Below are 18,269 nucleotides of genomic sequence, written 5' to 3' on the forward strand. Positions count from 1 at the left end.
TGAATAAACATCTACTCCAATATGTTACACCCTGAGTAAGTTAATATGTAACCAACAGGTGTCTTTATTTTGTACGACACATTTATTGTAATAGGCGTCACACTGGTCTGACCTGCCACAAGAATTTATGCTCGTTCATGTCTCCAAATATGGCGGCCTCTATTTTCTAATACAGTGGAGCTAAATAGGCTAGTTTGGGATCTCAGACTTGCTTGTTGTAAAATAAGTAACATTGCAAACTGACTAACTGACTAATTGTAGACTGACTAACTGTCTAATACAAAAAATATGAAAAGTTAAATGTCACTATTGCATGCTTTCAATCATACATATCTGACAAATTATCTCACAAGAATCTGACGATGATCATTGATGATGATATATGCCATCAGTTGAATAGAAATTCCAATGACATACTTTGATTCATAAAGGACATCGTGGCGGGAAAAGGACTATGTATGCATGGCACATGAAAAATGTAATCTGTCACTAGTCAGAAGGAGCATACTGCTTGTGTAAAATACCACATAAGATTGACATGTAAACGATAATAATTAGCAGCCTATTGACGAGTTAGTAAAATAGATGTTGTTTTATTCATCCGCGACAACCGACGATTTGCAATAAAGTTCAGCCTAACAACGACTGTGCGGAGTGATTTATTTTAAGGACTACACCCAAGCGCAACCCGTTGGCTGTGTGGCTTCTCTTCTTCTGCCCAAACCCAGAAGACAGCGGGGACGAGACGGAGCCGGGGAATTGTTGGAGACTTCAAAATCACCGAAAGAAAATACAGCTTATAGAACCATCACTGTTGCTCTAGAGTACCTGTCACATATATATATTAAAAAAATCTCTATATATTTCCACATTTGAACTAATACGCAAGTATGTCCTGGCAAGGCTACGTGGATAACCTGATGGCCGATGGCAGCTGCCAGGACACCGCCATTGTTGGTTATACGGACGCCAAATATGTCTGGGCATCGTTTCCCGGTGGTACATTTGTTAACATAACGGTAAGGACATTTTAATAATAATTAAGACTAATCTACGAACCCGGTAAATGCTGGTATTTTAGTCTGTTGTTTAAATATGGGTGTTGGGGCCCTGCCTGTAAGAGGGAAAGCCCCAGACGGAACGATAAGGCAGACAGGCAGCATGTGTTAGCTAGTGAGTTCACTAACACATGGTATCCGGTGTTCTTCGGTACAACTATTAGACTTTTCACATGGTTATTTGAAATATTTAGTGAATAGGTTTAGGACCACACACTACATTTTTAAATTAGTTGTGATCTAGCAAACTAACTGTTAACTTTAATCAGCCGACTGACATTTTTAAAAACTAGTTATCAACACATTAGCCAGGCTATTTTTGGCTTCTCCCCACATTTTAAGCGTTAAAAGCGTGCGTTCAGAAACTTGTTACCACAAATGATAAATTGAAACCAGTTTCCTGTTATATCTAGCCGGCAATGCGGGCTTTGGGAGGAGCGGCGGCGAAAAATGGCACAATATCTCAGGTCATCCAGATTCCAATATAATTAGGCAACGTTGGCGGATCATTGCGCTTCATGCACAGTTAAATGTACCATTGTGGACTCCGCGGAGTTCGTAAATGCGTTTGTGAATCAGGGCCTTCGCTGCAATGCTGCCGCCCCTTTTAATTTCCCAAGATGGCGCCTGCTTTCATTCATTTGTACCCTTCCAGTCTACACAAGTAATCGTATGGAAACTTAAATGTATAGGCACATTGGTCGTTGTTCAATAATCTACCATACAATTCGTTTGGAAGTGTATTAAGTTAACGTATTGCATCACTCTTGGTCATTCATGAACCCTCCATTTTGTTAGCAAGCATGGAAATGAGCTATTTAGTTAAGATTGCTTGTGTTGTCAATTTCCAGATTGCAGCGTTTACATTCGCTCGCGCGGCAGGGCATTTCTTCTGTAGTTTCCGTAAGGCTCGTAGTTGGGTACATGCTAGATTGATAAAACATGTTTTTTAGCTACCAAACGTTGACTATCTTTCTAGCTAGGATGGGACTGCGGCAGGATGTATGATACCACACTACAATTGAAATTGCGGGTCCTGTATCGATATCCGTGTGTTAATGGGGGTTAATTTTAAGCTAGCTGCTTCCTTGTCACTATTCTAGTTAGCTAAGCTATGGCTAGACAGTTAATCATTAGCTGTTTGGTACCCTGGGCACATTCTCGTGGATGTGAAATTAACGAGTTGGCACTTGCTCTGTTAGTCTTATGCTCAAATGTTACAGGTTGTAGGCAAGCTGTCAACAGTCAAGTTGTCCTACTGTATATTGCGTCTGTGGACAGCGTTGTTCTGGTTTCAGCTAACCTCAAGGCCGTCATTGTAAATAAGAATTCTCCTCGCTCCTCCCTGGGCTCGAACCAGCAACACAACGACAATTAGCGCGTGCTATAACTAGCTAGCCATTTCACTTCGGTTACACGAGCCTCATCTCGGGAGTTGATAGGCTTGAAGTCATAAACAGCGCAATGCTTGACGCACAACGAAGAGCTGCTGGCAAAATGCACGAAAGTGCTGTTTGAATGAATGTTTACGCGCCTGCTTCTGCCTACCACCGCCCAGTCAGATAATTGTATGCTCAGTCAGATTATATGCAACGCAGGACACGCTAGATAATATCTAGTAATATCATCAACCATGTGTAGTTAACTAGTGATTATGATGGTTTTTTATAAGATAAGTTTAATGCCAGCTAGTGACTTTTACCTTGGTTTACTGCATTTGCATAACAGGCAGCCTCCTTGTGGAGTGCAACAAGAAAGAGGCAGGTCGTTATTGCGTTGGACTAGTTAACTGTACGGTTGCAAGATTGGATCCCCCGAGCTGACACGGTGAAAATCTATCATTCTGCCCCTGAACAAGGCAGTTAACCCACTGTTCCTAGGCTGTCATTGAAGATAAGCATGTGTTCTTAACTGACCTTCCTAGTTTAATAAAGATTAAACAAAGGTGTAAAACAAATCGGCACCCAAAAATACCGATTTGCGATTGTTATGAAAACTTGGAATCGGCCCTAATTAATCGGCCATTCCGATTAATCGGTCGACCTCTATAAAAAACGAAGGGGTGGTATGGTCTTAGCAGTTAGTAGATAGGTAGCCTGGCAGGTAGGAGCGTTGGGCCAGTAACCGAAAGGTTGCTGGGTCGAATCCCTGAGCTGACAGTAAAAATCTGCCATTCTACCCCTGAGCGTTGTAGTTAACCGGCTGTTCCCCAACCCCCGAAGACTTGGATGTCGATTATGGCAGCCCCCCACACCTCTCTGATTCAGAGAGGACGTTGGGTTAAATGCGGAAGACACACTTAAGTTGAATGCATTGTTGACTAGGTATCCCCCTTTCCCTTAGTATTGTATTAGCGTTGAAATGAACTGGACAACAGCGACTCCAAACATTTCCTAATATATTTCCAGTCAGACTGCATTTGACTGCCAAATAAATGCTCTCAGGAACTTTGCGTATTTTTATTTAGCTGAGAGTCCTGCTATTTTAGACGGTGTATTGCAGAAAATAAGGCTGTAACATTGGCCCTCATCTTATTGGTAGTGGAATAATGAATATTATTTTTTATTAAAATGAATGGCTTTCAAACTTTACATGGTCATCCATAGGTTGAAGAAATCGACATCATTGTAGGAAAGGACCGAGAAGCCTTCTTCTGCGGTGGGCTGACCCTAGGCCAAAAGAAATGCTCCGTCATCAGAGACAGCCTCCACGCCGACGGGGACTGGACAATGGACATCAGGACAAAGAGTCAAGGAGGAGAGCCCACATACAACGTTTCCATAGGCAAAGCCGACAAAGGTAGTGTCCATCCCATTTATTCACTCCTCACTCAAACATTAAACGCTGTAGTTTGCTGTGCATGTACAATATACTGGTATTCACGTAAGGTTCGTGCAGTATAATGGTTTTTAACTTGTCCAGGGATGGTTAAATTTAGATGGGGAATGTTCAATTTCAAGTGTTTTTTTTTTCAGGTCAAGAAAGCCAATTAAGTAGAAATGTCAAATAAGTGTTAGTTTTGTATCAGATCTGATTCGAGCACACTGATTTAACTGCTAGCCAGTCAAATTATCCACCAATTCCATGTTGATCTGCCCAATTTTGAAGGCGAGATGGTCATTTGAAAAACAATATGCCTGTGAGTTGGACCTTTCCCCGGTCTCTGTTCTGCCACGCCCCCTATAGCAGGATTAAGTCCATAACTCCCCTGACTTGAAATACACAGGTGGGAGGTTCTGTCGCTGGGCAACCTTTCTCTTTTGGTTTCGGGTCTTCCTCCTGATAGACTCCCCTATCCCTCTAATAGACTCACCTTTCTCCTTACATTAAGTTACCCCCCCCATCACATGGTAAGCCTAGTCCTCTTCAGATAGTGGTACTGAAGGATTTTGGCTTCTGTTCATATGTATTGAGGTACTGCTGGCATGCTGTATTGTGTTTTAATATAGGTGTTAGTGAGTTAAAGCATTCCCTTTCTCATTACTCCTTACTGCTGGCATGCTGTGTTGACTCTGTTCTGGCATGCCGTGTAGACTCTGTTCTGGCATGCCGTGTAGACTCTGTTCTGGCATGCCGTGTAGACTCTGTTCTGGCATGCCGTGTAGACTCTGTTCTGGCATGCCGTGTAGACTCTGTTCTGGCATGCCGTGTAGACTCGGTTCTGGCATGCCGTGTAGACTCGGTTCTGGCATGCCGTGTAGACTCGGTTCTGGCATGCCGTGTAGACTCGGTTCTGGCATGCCGTGTAGACTCGGTTCTGGCATGCCGTGTAGACTCGGTTCTGGCATGCCGTGTAGACTCGGTTCTGGCATGCCGTGTCGGTTCTGGACTAGACTCGGTTCTGGCATGCCGTGTAGACTCTGTTCTGGCATGCCGTGTAGACTCTGTTCTGGCATGCCGTGTAGACTCGGTTCTGGCATGCCGTGTAGACTCGGTTCTGGCATGCCGTGTAGACTCTGTTCTGGCATGCCGTGTAGACTCTGTTCTGGCATGCCGTGTAGACTCGGTTCGCTAAGTAGAGGATAAAGGAAAGGCTTCAGACCAGGGCATTTTCTTTCTAATTTACCAAATTTGTCATTGCTGCCCCCCTTTATATATTTTTTTATAGTACTCTTCCTCGGTTTAGAAACTGAGCCATTTGTGGTCGTTGCTTACTGCAGTTAATGTCAAGGCTTCCAAATGGGTAAAGACACCATTTATGGACTTTGTTAACATAAGGGAATGATTCAGACATTCCACTTATTAGTTCAGAAGAGTAGGAAGGTTAATGTTAGCGTACAGTAAAATAGGCTAATGGACTGGTTTGGAATCGTCAGCTCTATTGCATCATTTTAGTGACCGCGTTGCATGTTTTTCTTCCCCCCCCGTCCAAGGCCAGAAGCTTTTAATAAAGTGAATGCTTGGCCTATTGGCTATGGGTGGGAGCCTCTTCCTGTCTTCCTTCATACTATAAACCACCTGCTTGTTTTGATTGGACTTTTCTTGAACCGTAAAAAAAACAAAAAGTAATCTGAATTTTAACGATCTTCTATCTTCAAATTCTCTAAATTTTCCTTTTTTTCAGTCTTGGTTCTTTATAATGGGCAAAGGGGTTCATGGAGGTGGATTGAATAATGTTTAATGGCTAAATATTTGAGTGATTTGGGGTTCTAGTCTTGACTTAGCCTTAGTGTGTTGTAGTTGAGGGAAAGTTGTTATTTTCAAGCATTCCTATTTAAAATGTCCTGGAAACGTTAGTAGCAGTACAGGATCACATGGTCAAGACCCTGACATCAACAATGTAGCCCCCCCCCCCTCAACACATCTGTTCATTTCTGCTCTTGTTCCCCCACCCCTTGTGTACTTCAGCGTTGGTTTTAGTCATGGGAAAGGAAGGTGTCCATGGAGGACAACTCAACAAGAAGGCGTTTACAATGGCTGAGTACCTGAGGAAGTCTGGATACTAAAGCCGCATCGGCCCAGCCACCTAGCAGCTCACCCATAACACACACTTCCAGTTCTAGTTGGTAGTTGCTTACTTTTCTCCCCAGACCCTCCTTTTGATTCCCCTTTTCTCTTGTTCTTTCCCCAGTCATCTTGATGCATTCACACTGTGTGTATTCAATTCTAGCACTGTTGCACCATAGTTAAAAAAAAGTTTTAAAAAAAGAGCATGTTGTTAACCGGACATTGTGACAAATCTATACTTGTTAAAAAAAACAACTTAAAAAAAAACAACCTTGCACCATTCTGGCCAATGCTCAGTGAAAAAAATAAAAATAAGAAAAAAATAAAGTGAAGGAAACCTAAAATTGATGAACTGAGATTTTGTGTGATGGTGCCCTGGAAGTTCACTCTTGAGCAGCCGATGCCTTTGGAGCACTTGAGCTGTAACCAAGCTCATTGTCTTCCTTTTCTAGAGCATGTTTTTTTTGTGTGTGTGTGGGGGGTCATGCATATCTTCGAGGCTACTGAAATACTGTTGTTCCCTCTGCCCCCTCCCTGTAACTCCTGCCAAATGTCTGTAGCTCCTTCCCCCTCTTCCTGTTTGTCCATAGGTGACACTACATCAGTACACAGGAGGAACACTCCATTAACCAATCACTAAAGTCCCCTGTATCTCCCTCTCTGAGCCACACTACTCTACCGGATTGGGGGGGTTGCGCTTCAATGCAGTCATGGCAGGCTTATCAGTTCTGGTATTGATTGAGTCAGAAGGCAAAAACCGACATGGTTGATGCAGGCAGAATCTCTTCCATGTCCTCATGACTACATGAACCCCATCATGGACATTCCATCGTTACAATGGCTCAGACACTGAAAACTGTTTGCCAGCTCCTGTAATGCATTTCCTTTATTTTTTTCAAAGCTGCCATTTTGGACAGTAGATACATCCAGTTTGACATTTTTCATAGGACCAATTTTAGTGACAGCTTTGGGTATATATACAATTGCTCTAAATCATTGTGAAGGATCCCTTCTAGCCTCGTCTTTCCCGCTGAAGGCAAAACACTAATGTAAAACCACATCTTTCTGTTGAAGGCAAAGGGGAGGGAGGGTTTGCGGTGGATGAAATCGAGCGGTCATAATTTGACAACTTCAGATTTTTTTTTTTTTATTAAAGAAATGAATTACTGCATTTCTAAACCCATGCTGTGTGAAGAAACGACTGTGGAATAAATGGCCTTGTACTCGTGTTCAACTAAGATATGGTATCTTTTCAAGCTCTGTACTTAAATGTAATGTCCAATTTGAAAATAACTTTAAAAAAATATATATATAAAGTAGAAATTACACAATTGAAATGGGATTGGTTGGAATAAAAACTCTTTGATTGTCTTGTGGAAACTTGTATACCAAAGCTGTGTATCCTGTACCATAATGTTGAAACATCAATTTCTATTGTATGATGGATTTTTAACAGCTGCCCAGGAAGGAGTCATTTCATTGGCACTTTTTTTTTTTTTTTTTTTTTGCATCAGTGCCAATGTTCAGGCCTTGTGGGTGTGTGTGTGTGTGTGTGTACTAATTAAAAACTTCATTTGCTGACTTTCTTTCCCGACACTTCTTTTCTTACACTTGGGATAGTCTCTTTAACACTTCATATGCATAAACCAAGAAATGCCATAAATTAATTTATCACCTTGTTTACAGACAGATCAAATAAATCCATTCCAACCAGATTGCTTTTGTGCTTCTTTTTTTTGCCCCAGTTGAACTGTACCTTCTTTTCGGCAGGGGGACCTTTGCTCTGGGGAAAGGATTTTTGAGCCAGAGCAGCAGTTTTCAGAAGGCTGTATGTAATTGGTCAGGTGTTTTTTTTTTTTTTTACCATCCTAGCCTGGAGCTCAATAGTTCAACTGAGATGCTCTTTGTTAACCCCACCCTGAAAAGAAAGTTGTTGGGGAAAGGTGGAAGTGTTCCTTAGTAGAGGCATGAGGCACATTTACACCTGGGTTTTTTTTTTGTAGACTTGATATTTACTTAATGTGTTGTTTCTGATCAAAGTAACCAAACTAGGAATATAGAGTCAAGTTGTTGCAATGACATTACATGTGATTCGACTTCGTCTCCCATCTTAAATACAGCTTTCTCATAAAGGGTGTAGTCCACGACTTGGCAAGTATCAGACCATTGGAACAGGCTTTCCCCCCTCATGTAACCTGCATCAATTGGACACAATACAACTTGTTTTTTTCCCCCAAGCTGACGTCGAAGTAATTTGTCTCGTTATGTCATGGGGAGCGATCTAGGCCACCATGTAGCCTGTTACCTACAGGTCTGATCCAAGAGACGGGGTTTCAGAAACCATTGTCCTGGCTGCAGTGTTTCACTGTAACATTGGCGATTTGAATGGTTTACTGATCCTCTCTCAATACCTGTCCTGATCAATCATTACAATTCTGTACAACCGTAGCCCTGTTTCTACCTAGTGCAAACGTGAGGTACTTTGTCCCGGTCTTGTCTATACATTCTGATTGTTTACGCATGGTATTAAAAATGTCTGTCTGCACTGTGACTAAATTTCCTGGGCTCTTTAATGCAAATTTTAACAGCTATTCTTTTAATATTTTAAGACTCATTAATCTGTCACTGGTGACACCTGTCAATGATTAGAGAGGGTGGATTTAATAAATGATTTCTCTGTTCAGATCTGTCTACACTTGTAAGATATCCAGACACAATGCGTGTTTGACTAACCTCTCGAGGCGTTCAGAATGATCTGCTCACACTGTATTTGGCAATGTGGGTACAAACAGAATTTGGACAAGATCAGGACAAAGGATCCAAGTGAGAACAGGACTGAACACAATCACTGAGGCTGTGTGCCATAATTAGAACTCTTGAACTGAATGGAGGGCATCAGCATTCTGTAGACTTAAATGTTTTTGTTTATTGAAGTGAAATTAGATTGAATGTAGACAGTGGTAAGACATATCACATAAAAAGGAAAGGCAACAAGGACCTAACATAAAACACTTCATGTTAGGGGAAAAAAGATATAAACGCAACAATTTCAAAGATTTTACTGACTTGGTTCCTATGTAAATTGAAATAAATTCATTAGGCCCTAATCTATGGATGTCACATGGCTGGGCTCAGCCAATCGGAATGAGTTTTTCCTCTACAAAAGGGCTTTACTCCTTGGCAACCACCCCCCACACACAGGTGAAGTCAGATGTGGAGGTCCTGGGCTGGCGTCGTCTGTGGTTGTGAGGCCGGATGGACGTCCTGCAAAATTCTCTAAAAATGAAGTTGGAGGCAGCTTTTTGTAGAGAAATGAACATTAAAGTATCTTGCAACAGCTCTGGTGGACATTCCAATTGCACACTATCTCAAAACATGTGGCATTGTGTTGTGGCCTTTTATTGTTCTCAGATAATGATCATCCTGTTTAATCAGCTTCTTGATAAGCCACACCTGTCAGGTGGGTTATTTTGGCAGAGGAGAAATGCTCACTAACAGGTATGTCAACAAATGTGCACAGAACGAGATTTTTGTTGTTGTGTGTGTATGAAACATTTCTGGGATTAGTTTATTTCAGCTCATGAAACATGGGACCAACACTTTACATGTTGCGTTTTATATTTTAGTTCTGTATACTTGAACTACCTACTTACAGTATTAAAATGATATGACACCAAATACATGTTGCAAGACCTATCTACCAATGATGTCTTGTATTTCAGGGAAATGATCTCTCTGGTATGTCTAGATTAAGCCAACAGGCTGCTTGTAGCAGTGTAGACGTGGGTATTATCTGAACAGAACGGTCTCCCCACCCCCATTCTGCTTGTATTACATATGACTTCTGAGAGGAAACGCATAACATTGGGCAAACAAACAACTTCCTTTGGCTGAATGCAGCACCACAAACAGGTTGTTTTTGCATTATCAATGTAGCAGATCGGTCCCATCCAAATCGTACTCTATGACTCCATTATCTCTGGCTCGAGACCGATTGACAAAACCCTGTTCCCATGGCCTCGTTTCTATATAGTCCTTATGGGAAAAGATCAGTTCAATCCATTTATAAAAGGTTGCTGAATACTGCTTGATATTTCTATACAAGCAGTAAGTATATATACAATATTACAACTCCTCACCTTCTGATACAGAGGCATACAGATATGCAGGCTACCAAAATAATGTTTTAAGATGTTACGGATAGTGATCTATACTTTTTTTTTTTTTACACACACAACGCATTCCTTCGTAGTTGGTGTCGAGCCCTTTCTCACAGTGATGAGTGTAACCGCGCAGTCAGAGGATGTCTCCGGTGTTCTACCACCCCATACAGACTTAACTACAGTGAAATGCAGTGCAGTCTACTGCAATGTTCCTGTGAAATCAATGTCGTCGGTTAGCCCAAAACACGCGATGACACTGCTCAGTAATCAGGTTAAACATACAACAAACGGATTATTATGGTGATTTGCATTCTAAACTTAAAGAGGGAGAATAAACTAATTTTTTATTAAACGGGGACTTCCAAATTAAACACACAGTCTCGGATGCGCATCCAGCGTGAGTCTCTGCTGCTGCAAGCCTGTAGGGTGAGTGGGGAGGGAGAGACGGGGGAAACCGGGTGACCTGTCCGTCAACTCAGGCCAACCAATCAGGCGCGTCATGATCATCGGGACGAGGCTCCTGCAGCTGGACCACCACCGTCTCAGTCTCCACGGTGACGTCCTCCTCGCTGTCGTCGCTGGTGTCTTCGTACTCCGAGGACTCCTGATCGGGCTCGGAGCGAGAGGCCCCCGTCGTGGCGCCGAAGGAGTGGCCGCTGGCGGAGGCCATGGAGCGCAGCAGTGGAGTGCTCTCAGACACCTCGTTCTCCTCGGTGCCGCTGTCGTCCTCCGAGTCCGAGTCGCCTGCGGAGGGGACCACCTTCTGCTTGCACACGGGACATGTCTTCTTGGTCTTGGTTAGCCAGGGGTCCACGCATTTGCTGTGGTAAGCTACAGGGAGGGAGAGGAGACACGACCCAGGTCATTACAATCAGAGGCAGCATCATGGAGGTGTTTTTCCCTGGATACAGATCACTAGGGTTGGAAATCACAAGGTAATCCTAAATTCAAATGTAAATCTGTTCATTTCCTTCCAATAAGTCATGAATTAATTCAAGTTCACAAAACTCAAAATACGGATGTGACATTGAATTCTATTCAAGACGTTCCCTAAAGCGGAGCAGCGCCCGATGTCCAGGAGCCTAGTGTGGTTTAGTGTTCCCACTGAGATATCACGTTCACATGACCTAGTGGGTGTGTCTGTTGGGGGTAGAGGACAGTTGGTTGTTGGGTGTATGTGTTGGGGGGGGTAGAGGAGGGCAGTAGGTTGTTGATGGGGGCGGGGGGTAGACGACAGTAGGTTGTTGGGTGTAGAAGACAGTAGGTTGTTGGGTGTAGAAGACAGTAGGTTGTTGGGTGTAGACGACAGTAGGTTGTTGGGTTTTAGAAGACAGTAGGTTGTTGGGTGTAGAAGACAGTAGGTTGTTGGGTGTAGACGACAGTAGGTTATTGGGGGGTAGAGGACAGTAAGTTGTTGGGGGTAGAGGACAGTAGGTTGTTGGGGGTGTGTGTTAGGGGGGTAGAGGACAGTAGGTTGTTGGGGGTAGAGGGCAGCAGGTTGTTGGGTGTAAGTGTTGGGGGGGTAGAGGGCAGTAGTGTGCTGGGGGTGTGTGTTGGGGGGGGGGACATGGCAGGTCAGGCTCACCGTGGGAGCAGGGAAGAACCCGGAGCTTGTCTCCATCCTCATACTCGTCGAGGCAGATGGCGCACACATCGTAGACGTCGCCTGGGTCAAAAAGACAAAGCTCAATGGCAGGACGATATACAGAAACATCCTCCTTATAAAGACATTGTGTTGCCTGCATTTATTTAAATGACGAGCTGAGTCAGACTACTGACAACTGACTCATTCTCCTACATTCTCACACTTGTCATTCCCCTACATTCTCACACTGGTCATTCCCCTACATTCTCACACCACACTGGTCATTCTCCTACATTCTCACACTTGTCATTCCCCTACATTCTCACACTGGTCATTCCCCTACATTCTCACACCACACTGGTCATTCCCCTACATTCTCACACTGGTCATTCCCCTACATTCTCACACCACACTGGTCATTCCCCTACATTCTCACACTGGTCATTCCCCTACATTCTCACACCACACTGGTCATTCCCCTACATTCTCACACCACACTGGTCATTCCCCTACATTCTCACACTTGTCATTCCCCTACTTCTCACACCACACTGGTCATTCCCCTACATTCTCACACCACACTGGTCATTCCCCTACATTCTCACACCACACTGGTCATTCCCCTACATTCTCACACCACACTGGTCATTCCCCTACATTCTCACACTGGTCATTCCCCTACATTCTCACACCACACTGGTCATTCCCCTACATTCTCACACCACACTGGTCATTCCCCTACATTCTCACACCACACTGGTCATTCCCCTACATTCTCACACCACACTGGTCATTCCCCTACATTCTCACACCACACTGGTCATTCCCATACATTCTCACACTGGACATTCCCCTACATTCTCACACACTGGTCATTCCCCTACATTCTCACACCACACTGGTCATTCCCCTACATTCTCACACTGGTCATTCCCCTACATTCTCACACTGGTCATTCCCCTACATTCTCACACCACACTGGTCATTCCCCTACATTCTCACACTGGTCATTCCCCTACATTCTCACACTGGTCATTCCCCTACATTCTCACACCACACTGGTCATTCCCCTACATTCTCACACTTGTCATTCCCCTACTTCTCACACCACACTGGCCATTCCCCTACATTCTCACACAGGTCATTCCCCTACATTCTCACACCACACTGGTCATTCCCCTACATTCTCACACCACACTGGTCATTCCCCTACATTCTCACACCACACTGGTCATTCCCCTACATTCTCACACTGGTCATTCCCCTACATTCTCACACTGGTCATTCCCCTACATTCTCACACCACTGGTCATTCCCCTACATTCTCACACCACACTGGTCATTCCCCTACATTCTCACACTGGTCATTCCCCTACATTCTCACACCACACTGGTCATTCCCCTACATTCTCACACCACACTGGTCATTCCCCTACATTCTCACACCACACTGGTCATTCCCCTACATTCTCACACTGGTCATTCCCCTACATTCTCACACCACACTGGTCATTCCCCTACATTCTCACACCACACTGGTCATTCCCCTACATTCTCACACCACACTGGTCATTCCCCTACATTCTCACACCACACTGGTCATTCCCCTACATTCTCACACCACACTGGTCATTCCCCTACATTCTCACACCACACTGGTCATTCCCCTACATTCTCACACCACACTGGTCATTCCCCTACATTCTCACACCACACTGGTCATTCCCATACATTCTCACACTGGTCATTCCCCTACATTCTCACACACTGGTCATTCCCCTACATTCTCACACCACACTGGTCATTCCCCTACATTCTCACACTGGTCATTCCCCTACATTCTCACACTGGTCATTCCCCTACATTCTCACACCAGACTGGTCATTCCCCTACATTCTCACACCACACTGGTCATTCCCCTACATTCTCACACCACACTGGTCATTCCCCTACATTCTCACACCACACTGGTCATTCCCCTACATTCTCACACCACACTGGTCATTCCCCTACATTCTCACACCACACTGGTCATTCCCCTACATTCTCACACTACACTGGTCATTCCCCTACATTCTCACACTGGTCATTCCCCTACATTCTCACACCACACTGGTCATTCCCCTACATTCTCACACCACACAGGTCATTCCCCTACATTCTCACACCACACAGGTCATTCCCCTACATTCTCACACTGGTCATTCCCCTACATTCTCACACAGGTCATTCCCCTACATTCTCACACCACACTGGTCAATCCCCTACACTCTCACACAGGTCATTCCTCTACATTAGTTTTGTACTAAGTTCTCACTCTTTCCAAAATGGCTGCCAGGTAGGCGGCTGATGAATAGGGTCTAGGCGCATTTCCTTTTTCAGTCCTGACGTTCCGGAGGACTTCTTGAAAAAACGCTGGGCCCTCTCTTACAAGCCCAGGAATTCTAAATGCACTCCCTTTCGAAATTCCACAGCATTCTTCCCTGCCACTTTGCTTGTGGGGAGGAGGATGTGCAGTGCTGTGGAGGGGCCGGTGTTTATGCAAGCTTTAAATGAGCATGTTTTTGGCTGTTCCCCAGTATCTGTGCCAGGACTGCATGTGACCGTATAAGGAAGAGGAATCACGGCCACTCCCCCCTTCAATAACGTCACTCTCCCTCTTTTTTTTGTTGCCTTTCCTCTGCCCCCCCCCCACCCTTGCCTCTGTCTCGATCACTTTCTCAGACTGTCTCTGTCGCCTTTCTCCAACTCTCTTGCTTCTCTCTGTCACACTTCCTTTCTTTTGATAATTTGCAGAGTCTCTCTTCCTTCTCTCTCCCTCCCTCTCTCTCTCTAACCCAGTGCTGGACAGAGGGGTGAGAGAAGGGGAGTGTTTTAGAAAAGCCATGGGTTCAGCACACTCAGGAAATGCTGAACTGTGTCGCTGGACTATTCTGAGTGAAGTTTAGCACTAAGCAGAAAAATACTTCCGACACCACAAACTCAGCAGTGGTGCACTGCTTAGTATTATTAGTTGTATTAAGTAAGACATAGTGAATAACACAAAGGCACAAACACAGTGACATCTAAGACCTGCTCCGCAGCGTAACAGCTCAGTTTAATAATCTGACATAGCAAAGAAAACAACACGTTTGCCTTCTGGTCAGTACTCCGTTCAGTTTGTTTAAAAAACATTCATATTTAACTAGGAAAGTCAGTTAAAAACAAAATTCTTATTTACAATGACCTCCTACCCCGGGCCAAACCCGGAACGACGGTGGGCCAATTGTACACCGCGCTATGGGACTCCCAATCACGGCCGGCTGTGATACAGCCTGGAATCAAAACAAGGGTCTGTAGTGACGCCTCTAGTGACGCTTCTAGCACAGAGATGCAGTGCTTTGCGCCACTCGTGAGTCCAAACTTGCCTCACTTCAAGTTCATTTTACTTTACAGTCCTCATATTATGGTTTCTACATTACTACGAGGGCCTTTTCCGATTGGTCTGATTTCAGTATATTTTCCAAGGCCACTGTCCCTATCAAGCAGTTCAAGTTTGTGTCGGTCAGAGAGAAGCATGGCGGCAGAATTATCTGGTTGAGCAAAATTCACTGTCTTGGTCATCCCTTCTCACAAAAGCAAAGGGATTAAACTACTCAGGCTGATGTGAGCATTTTACTCACATGATGTGAGCATTTTACTCACATTTTACTCACATTTCCTGGAACTTTACACTCAATGTATTTAGTACTGTTGGTAGTGATGATATCACTATTTACATTAGATACATCACAAGTCAAAATATGTGGGAACGAAGGATTCAATAACGTTGTTTTTTTAAACACAGCAGCGTGAATAAAAATTAAATAATAATAATTGAAGCATTAAAACCTTCAACCATTTGGAAGAGTCTCTGTTTAGCCAATAATGTTAAATTAGACTCTGTATACGGTTTGAATAACACGTTATTATCCCATTATCGCAGACATGGTGTTGAAGAGGCCCCCCTAAGGGGTTTTGGGGGCCAGTAGTTTAAAAAGAGCCAGAATGTCAATGCAAGTCCTCCATTTTGCTCCAGCCAGTCAACCAGCCAGCATTCCTTGGTCTTAGGAAGAATCATACTGCACTACTGAACTAATCAGAGCGAGGAGACAACAATGCACACTTGTGACTTTGTGTGACGGGCACAGATCTGCACAGCTACCTACAGATAGAAGGGCTGTTATATCACCATCTTCCTGCCTCACTGTTCACAAAGCCTCAGAGTGTATATATTCAGCCCAGGGCTGGAACAGGGGAAGGGAGGAGCACACACAGTGTGACTCATCAGTCAGAGAGCCCCGGGGAGAGACGCAGAGGGCAGGGGTCAGAGGGATGAGCCCGGTCCCTCTCAGACATGGAGCAATGAGGTACCATCTTGGGTTGAGTGGTTTTAGAAGGGTGAACTAGAGCGAGGGGAAATGAATCTCCCTGGCTTTCTCTGGTATTAGAGGTTGTTGTGTCTACTCCTCATCTGGTGGAGACACCAAACACACACCCTCTGCCTTAACCAGGGGCGGCAGGGTGGCCTAGTGGTTAGAGTGGAGGGGCGGCAGGGTAGCCTAGTGGTTAGAGTGTAGAGGCAGCAGGGTAGCCTAGTGGTTAGAGTGTAGAGGCGGCAGGGTAGCCTAGTGGTTAGAGTGGAGGGGCGGCAGGGTAGCCTAGTGGTTAGAGTGTAGAGGCGGCAGGGTGGCCTAGTGGTTAGAGTGGAGGGGCGGCAGGGTGGCCTAGTGGTTAGAGTGGAGGGGCGGCAGGGTGGCCTAGTGGTTAGAGTGGAGGGGCGGCAGGGTGGCCTAGTGGTTAGAGTGGACGGGCGGCAGGGTGGCCTAGTGGTTAGAGTGGACGGGCGGCAGGGTGGCCTAGTGGTTAGAGTGGAGGGGCGGCAGGGTAGCCTAGTGGTTAGAGTGGAGGGCGGCAGCAGGGTGGCCTAGTGGTTAGAGTGTAGAGGCGGCAGGGTGGCCTAGTGGTTAGAGTGGAGGGGCGGCAGGGTGGCCTAGTGGTTAGAGTGGAGGGGCGGCAGGGTGGCCTAGTGGTTAGAGTGGAGGGGCGGCAGGGTGGCCTAGTGGTTAGAGTGGAGGGGCGGCAGGGTGGCCTAGTGGTTAGAGTGGAGGGCGGCAGGGTGGCCTAGTGGTTAGAGTGGAGGGGCGGCAGGGTGGCCTAGTGGTTAGAGTGGACGGGCGGCAGGGTGGCCTAGTGGTTAGAGTGGAGGGCGGCAGGGTGGCCTAGTGGTTAGAGTGTAGAGGCGGCAGGGTAGCCTAGTGGTTAGAGTGGAGGGGCGGCAGGGTGGCCTAGTGGTTAGAGTGGAGGGGCGGCAGGGTGGCCTAGTGGTTAGAGTGGACGGGCGGCAGGGTGGCCTAGTGGTTAGAGTGGAGGGGCTGCAGGGTGGCCTAGTGGTTAGAGTGTAGAGGCGGCAGGGTAGCCTAGTGGTTAGAGTGGAGGGCGGCAGGGTAGCCTAGTGGTTAGAGTGTAGAGGCGGCAGGGTGGCCTAGTGGTTAGAGTGGAGGGGCGGCAGGGTGGCCTAGTGGTTAGAGTGTAGAGGCGGCAGGGTAGCCTAGTGGTTAGAGTGGAGGGGCGGCAGGGTGGCCTAGTGGTTAGAGTGGAGGGGCGGCAGGGTAGCCTATTGGTTAGAGTGGAGGGCGGCAGGGTAGCCTAGTGGTTAGAGTGTAGAGGCGGCAGGGTAGCCTAGTGGTTAGAGTGTAGAGGCGGCAGGGTAGCCTAGTGGTTAGAGTGGAGGGACGGCAGGGTGGCCTAGTGGTTAGAGTGGAGGGGCGGCAGGGTAGCCTAGTGGTTAGAGTGGAGGGGCGGCAGGGTAGCCTAGTGGTTAGAGTGTAGAGGCGGCAGGGTAGCCTAGTGGTTAGAGTGGAGGGAGGCAGGGTAGCCTAGTGGTTAGAGTGGAGGGGCGGCAGGGTAGCCTAGTGGTTAGAGTGGAGGGGCGGCAGGGTAGCCTATTGGTTAGAGTGGAGGGGCGGCAGGGTAGCCTAGTGGTTAGAGTGTAGAGGCGGCAGGGTAGCCTAGTGGTTAGAGTGTAGAGGCGGCAGGGTAGCCTAGTGGTTAGAGTGGAGGGCGGCAGGGTGGCCTAGTGGTTAGAGTGGAGGGGCGGCAGGGTAGCCTAGTGGTTAGAGTGGAGGGCGGCAGGGTGGCCTAGTGGTTAGAGTGGAGGGGCGGCAGGGTGGCCTAGTGGTTAGAGTGGAGGGGCGGCAGGGTAGCCTAGTGGTTAGAGTGGAGGGGGCAGGGTAGCCTAGTGGTTAGAGTGGAGGGGCGGCAGGGTGGCCTAGTGGTTAGAGTGGAGGGGCGGCAGGGTGGCCTAGTGGTTAGAGTGTAGAGGCGGCAGGGTAGCCTAGTGGTTAGAGTGGAGGGGCGGCAGGGTGGCCTAGTGGTTAGAGTGGAGGGGCGGCAGGGTGGCCTAGTGGTTAGAGTGGAGGGCGGCAGGGTGGCCTAGTGGTTAGAGTGGAGGGGCGGCAGGGTAGCCTAGTGGTTAGAGTGTAGAGGCGGCAGGGT

At 46.3% G+C, this 18,269-nt stretch overlaps 2 protein-coding genes across 3 annotated transcripts in view; one reads left to right on the plus strand and one right to left on the minus strand.

Moving 5' to 3' along the window:
• The first annotated feature begins 696 nt into the window (after positions 1-696).
• On the plus strand, positions 697-7,720 carry LOC115118965 (profilin-2-like). The gene is made up of 3 exons (XM_029647690.2): positions 697-1,019; positions 3,665-3,857; positions 5,907-7,720. Exons 1-3 carry the CDS (start codon positions 891-893, stop codon positions 6,002-6,004), a joined length of 420 nt encoding a protein of 139 aa, XP_029503550.1. The 5' UTR covers positions 697-890; the 3' UTR covers positions 6,005-7,720.
• Positions 6,911-18,269, minus strand: part of LOC115118964 (E3 ubiquitin-protein ligase RNF13-like) — a 90,950-nt gene continuing 79,591 nt past the window's right edge. For both annotated transcript variants that reach the window (XM_065009532.1, XM_065009533.1), the window contains exons 9-10: positions 11,754-11,834; positions 6,911-10,999 (exon numbers count right to left, since the gene is read on the minus strand). In XM_065009532.1, the coding sequence (XP_064865604.1) occupies positions 10,644-10,999; positions 11,754-11,834 (437 nt within the window). In that variant the 3' untranslated portion in view covers positions 6,911-10,643. The remainder of the gene's footprint in view (positions 11,000-11,753; positions 11,835-18,269) is intronic.

Source organism: Oncorhynchus nerka, linkage group LG25 (assembly GCF_034236695.1).
Source record: "Oncorhynchus nerka isolate Pitt River linkage group LG25, Oner_Uvic_2.0, whole genome shotgun sequence".
NCBI classification, from domain to species: domain Eukaryota; kingdom Metazoa; phylum Chordata; class Actinopteri; order Salmoniformes; family Salmonidae; genus Oncorhynchus; species Oncorhynchus nerka.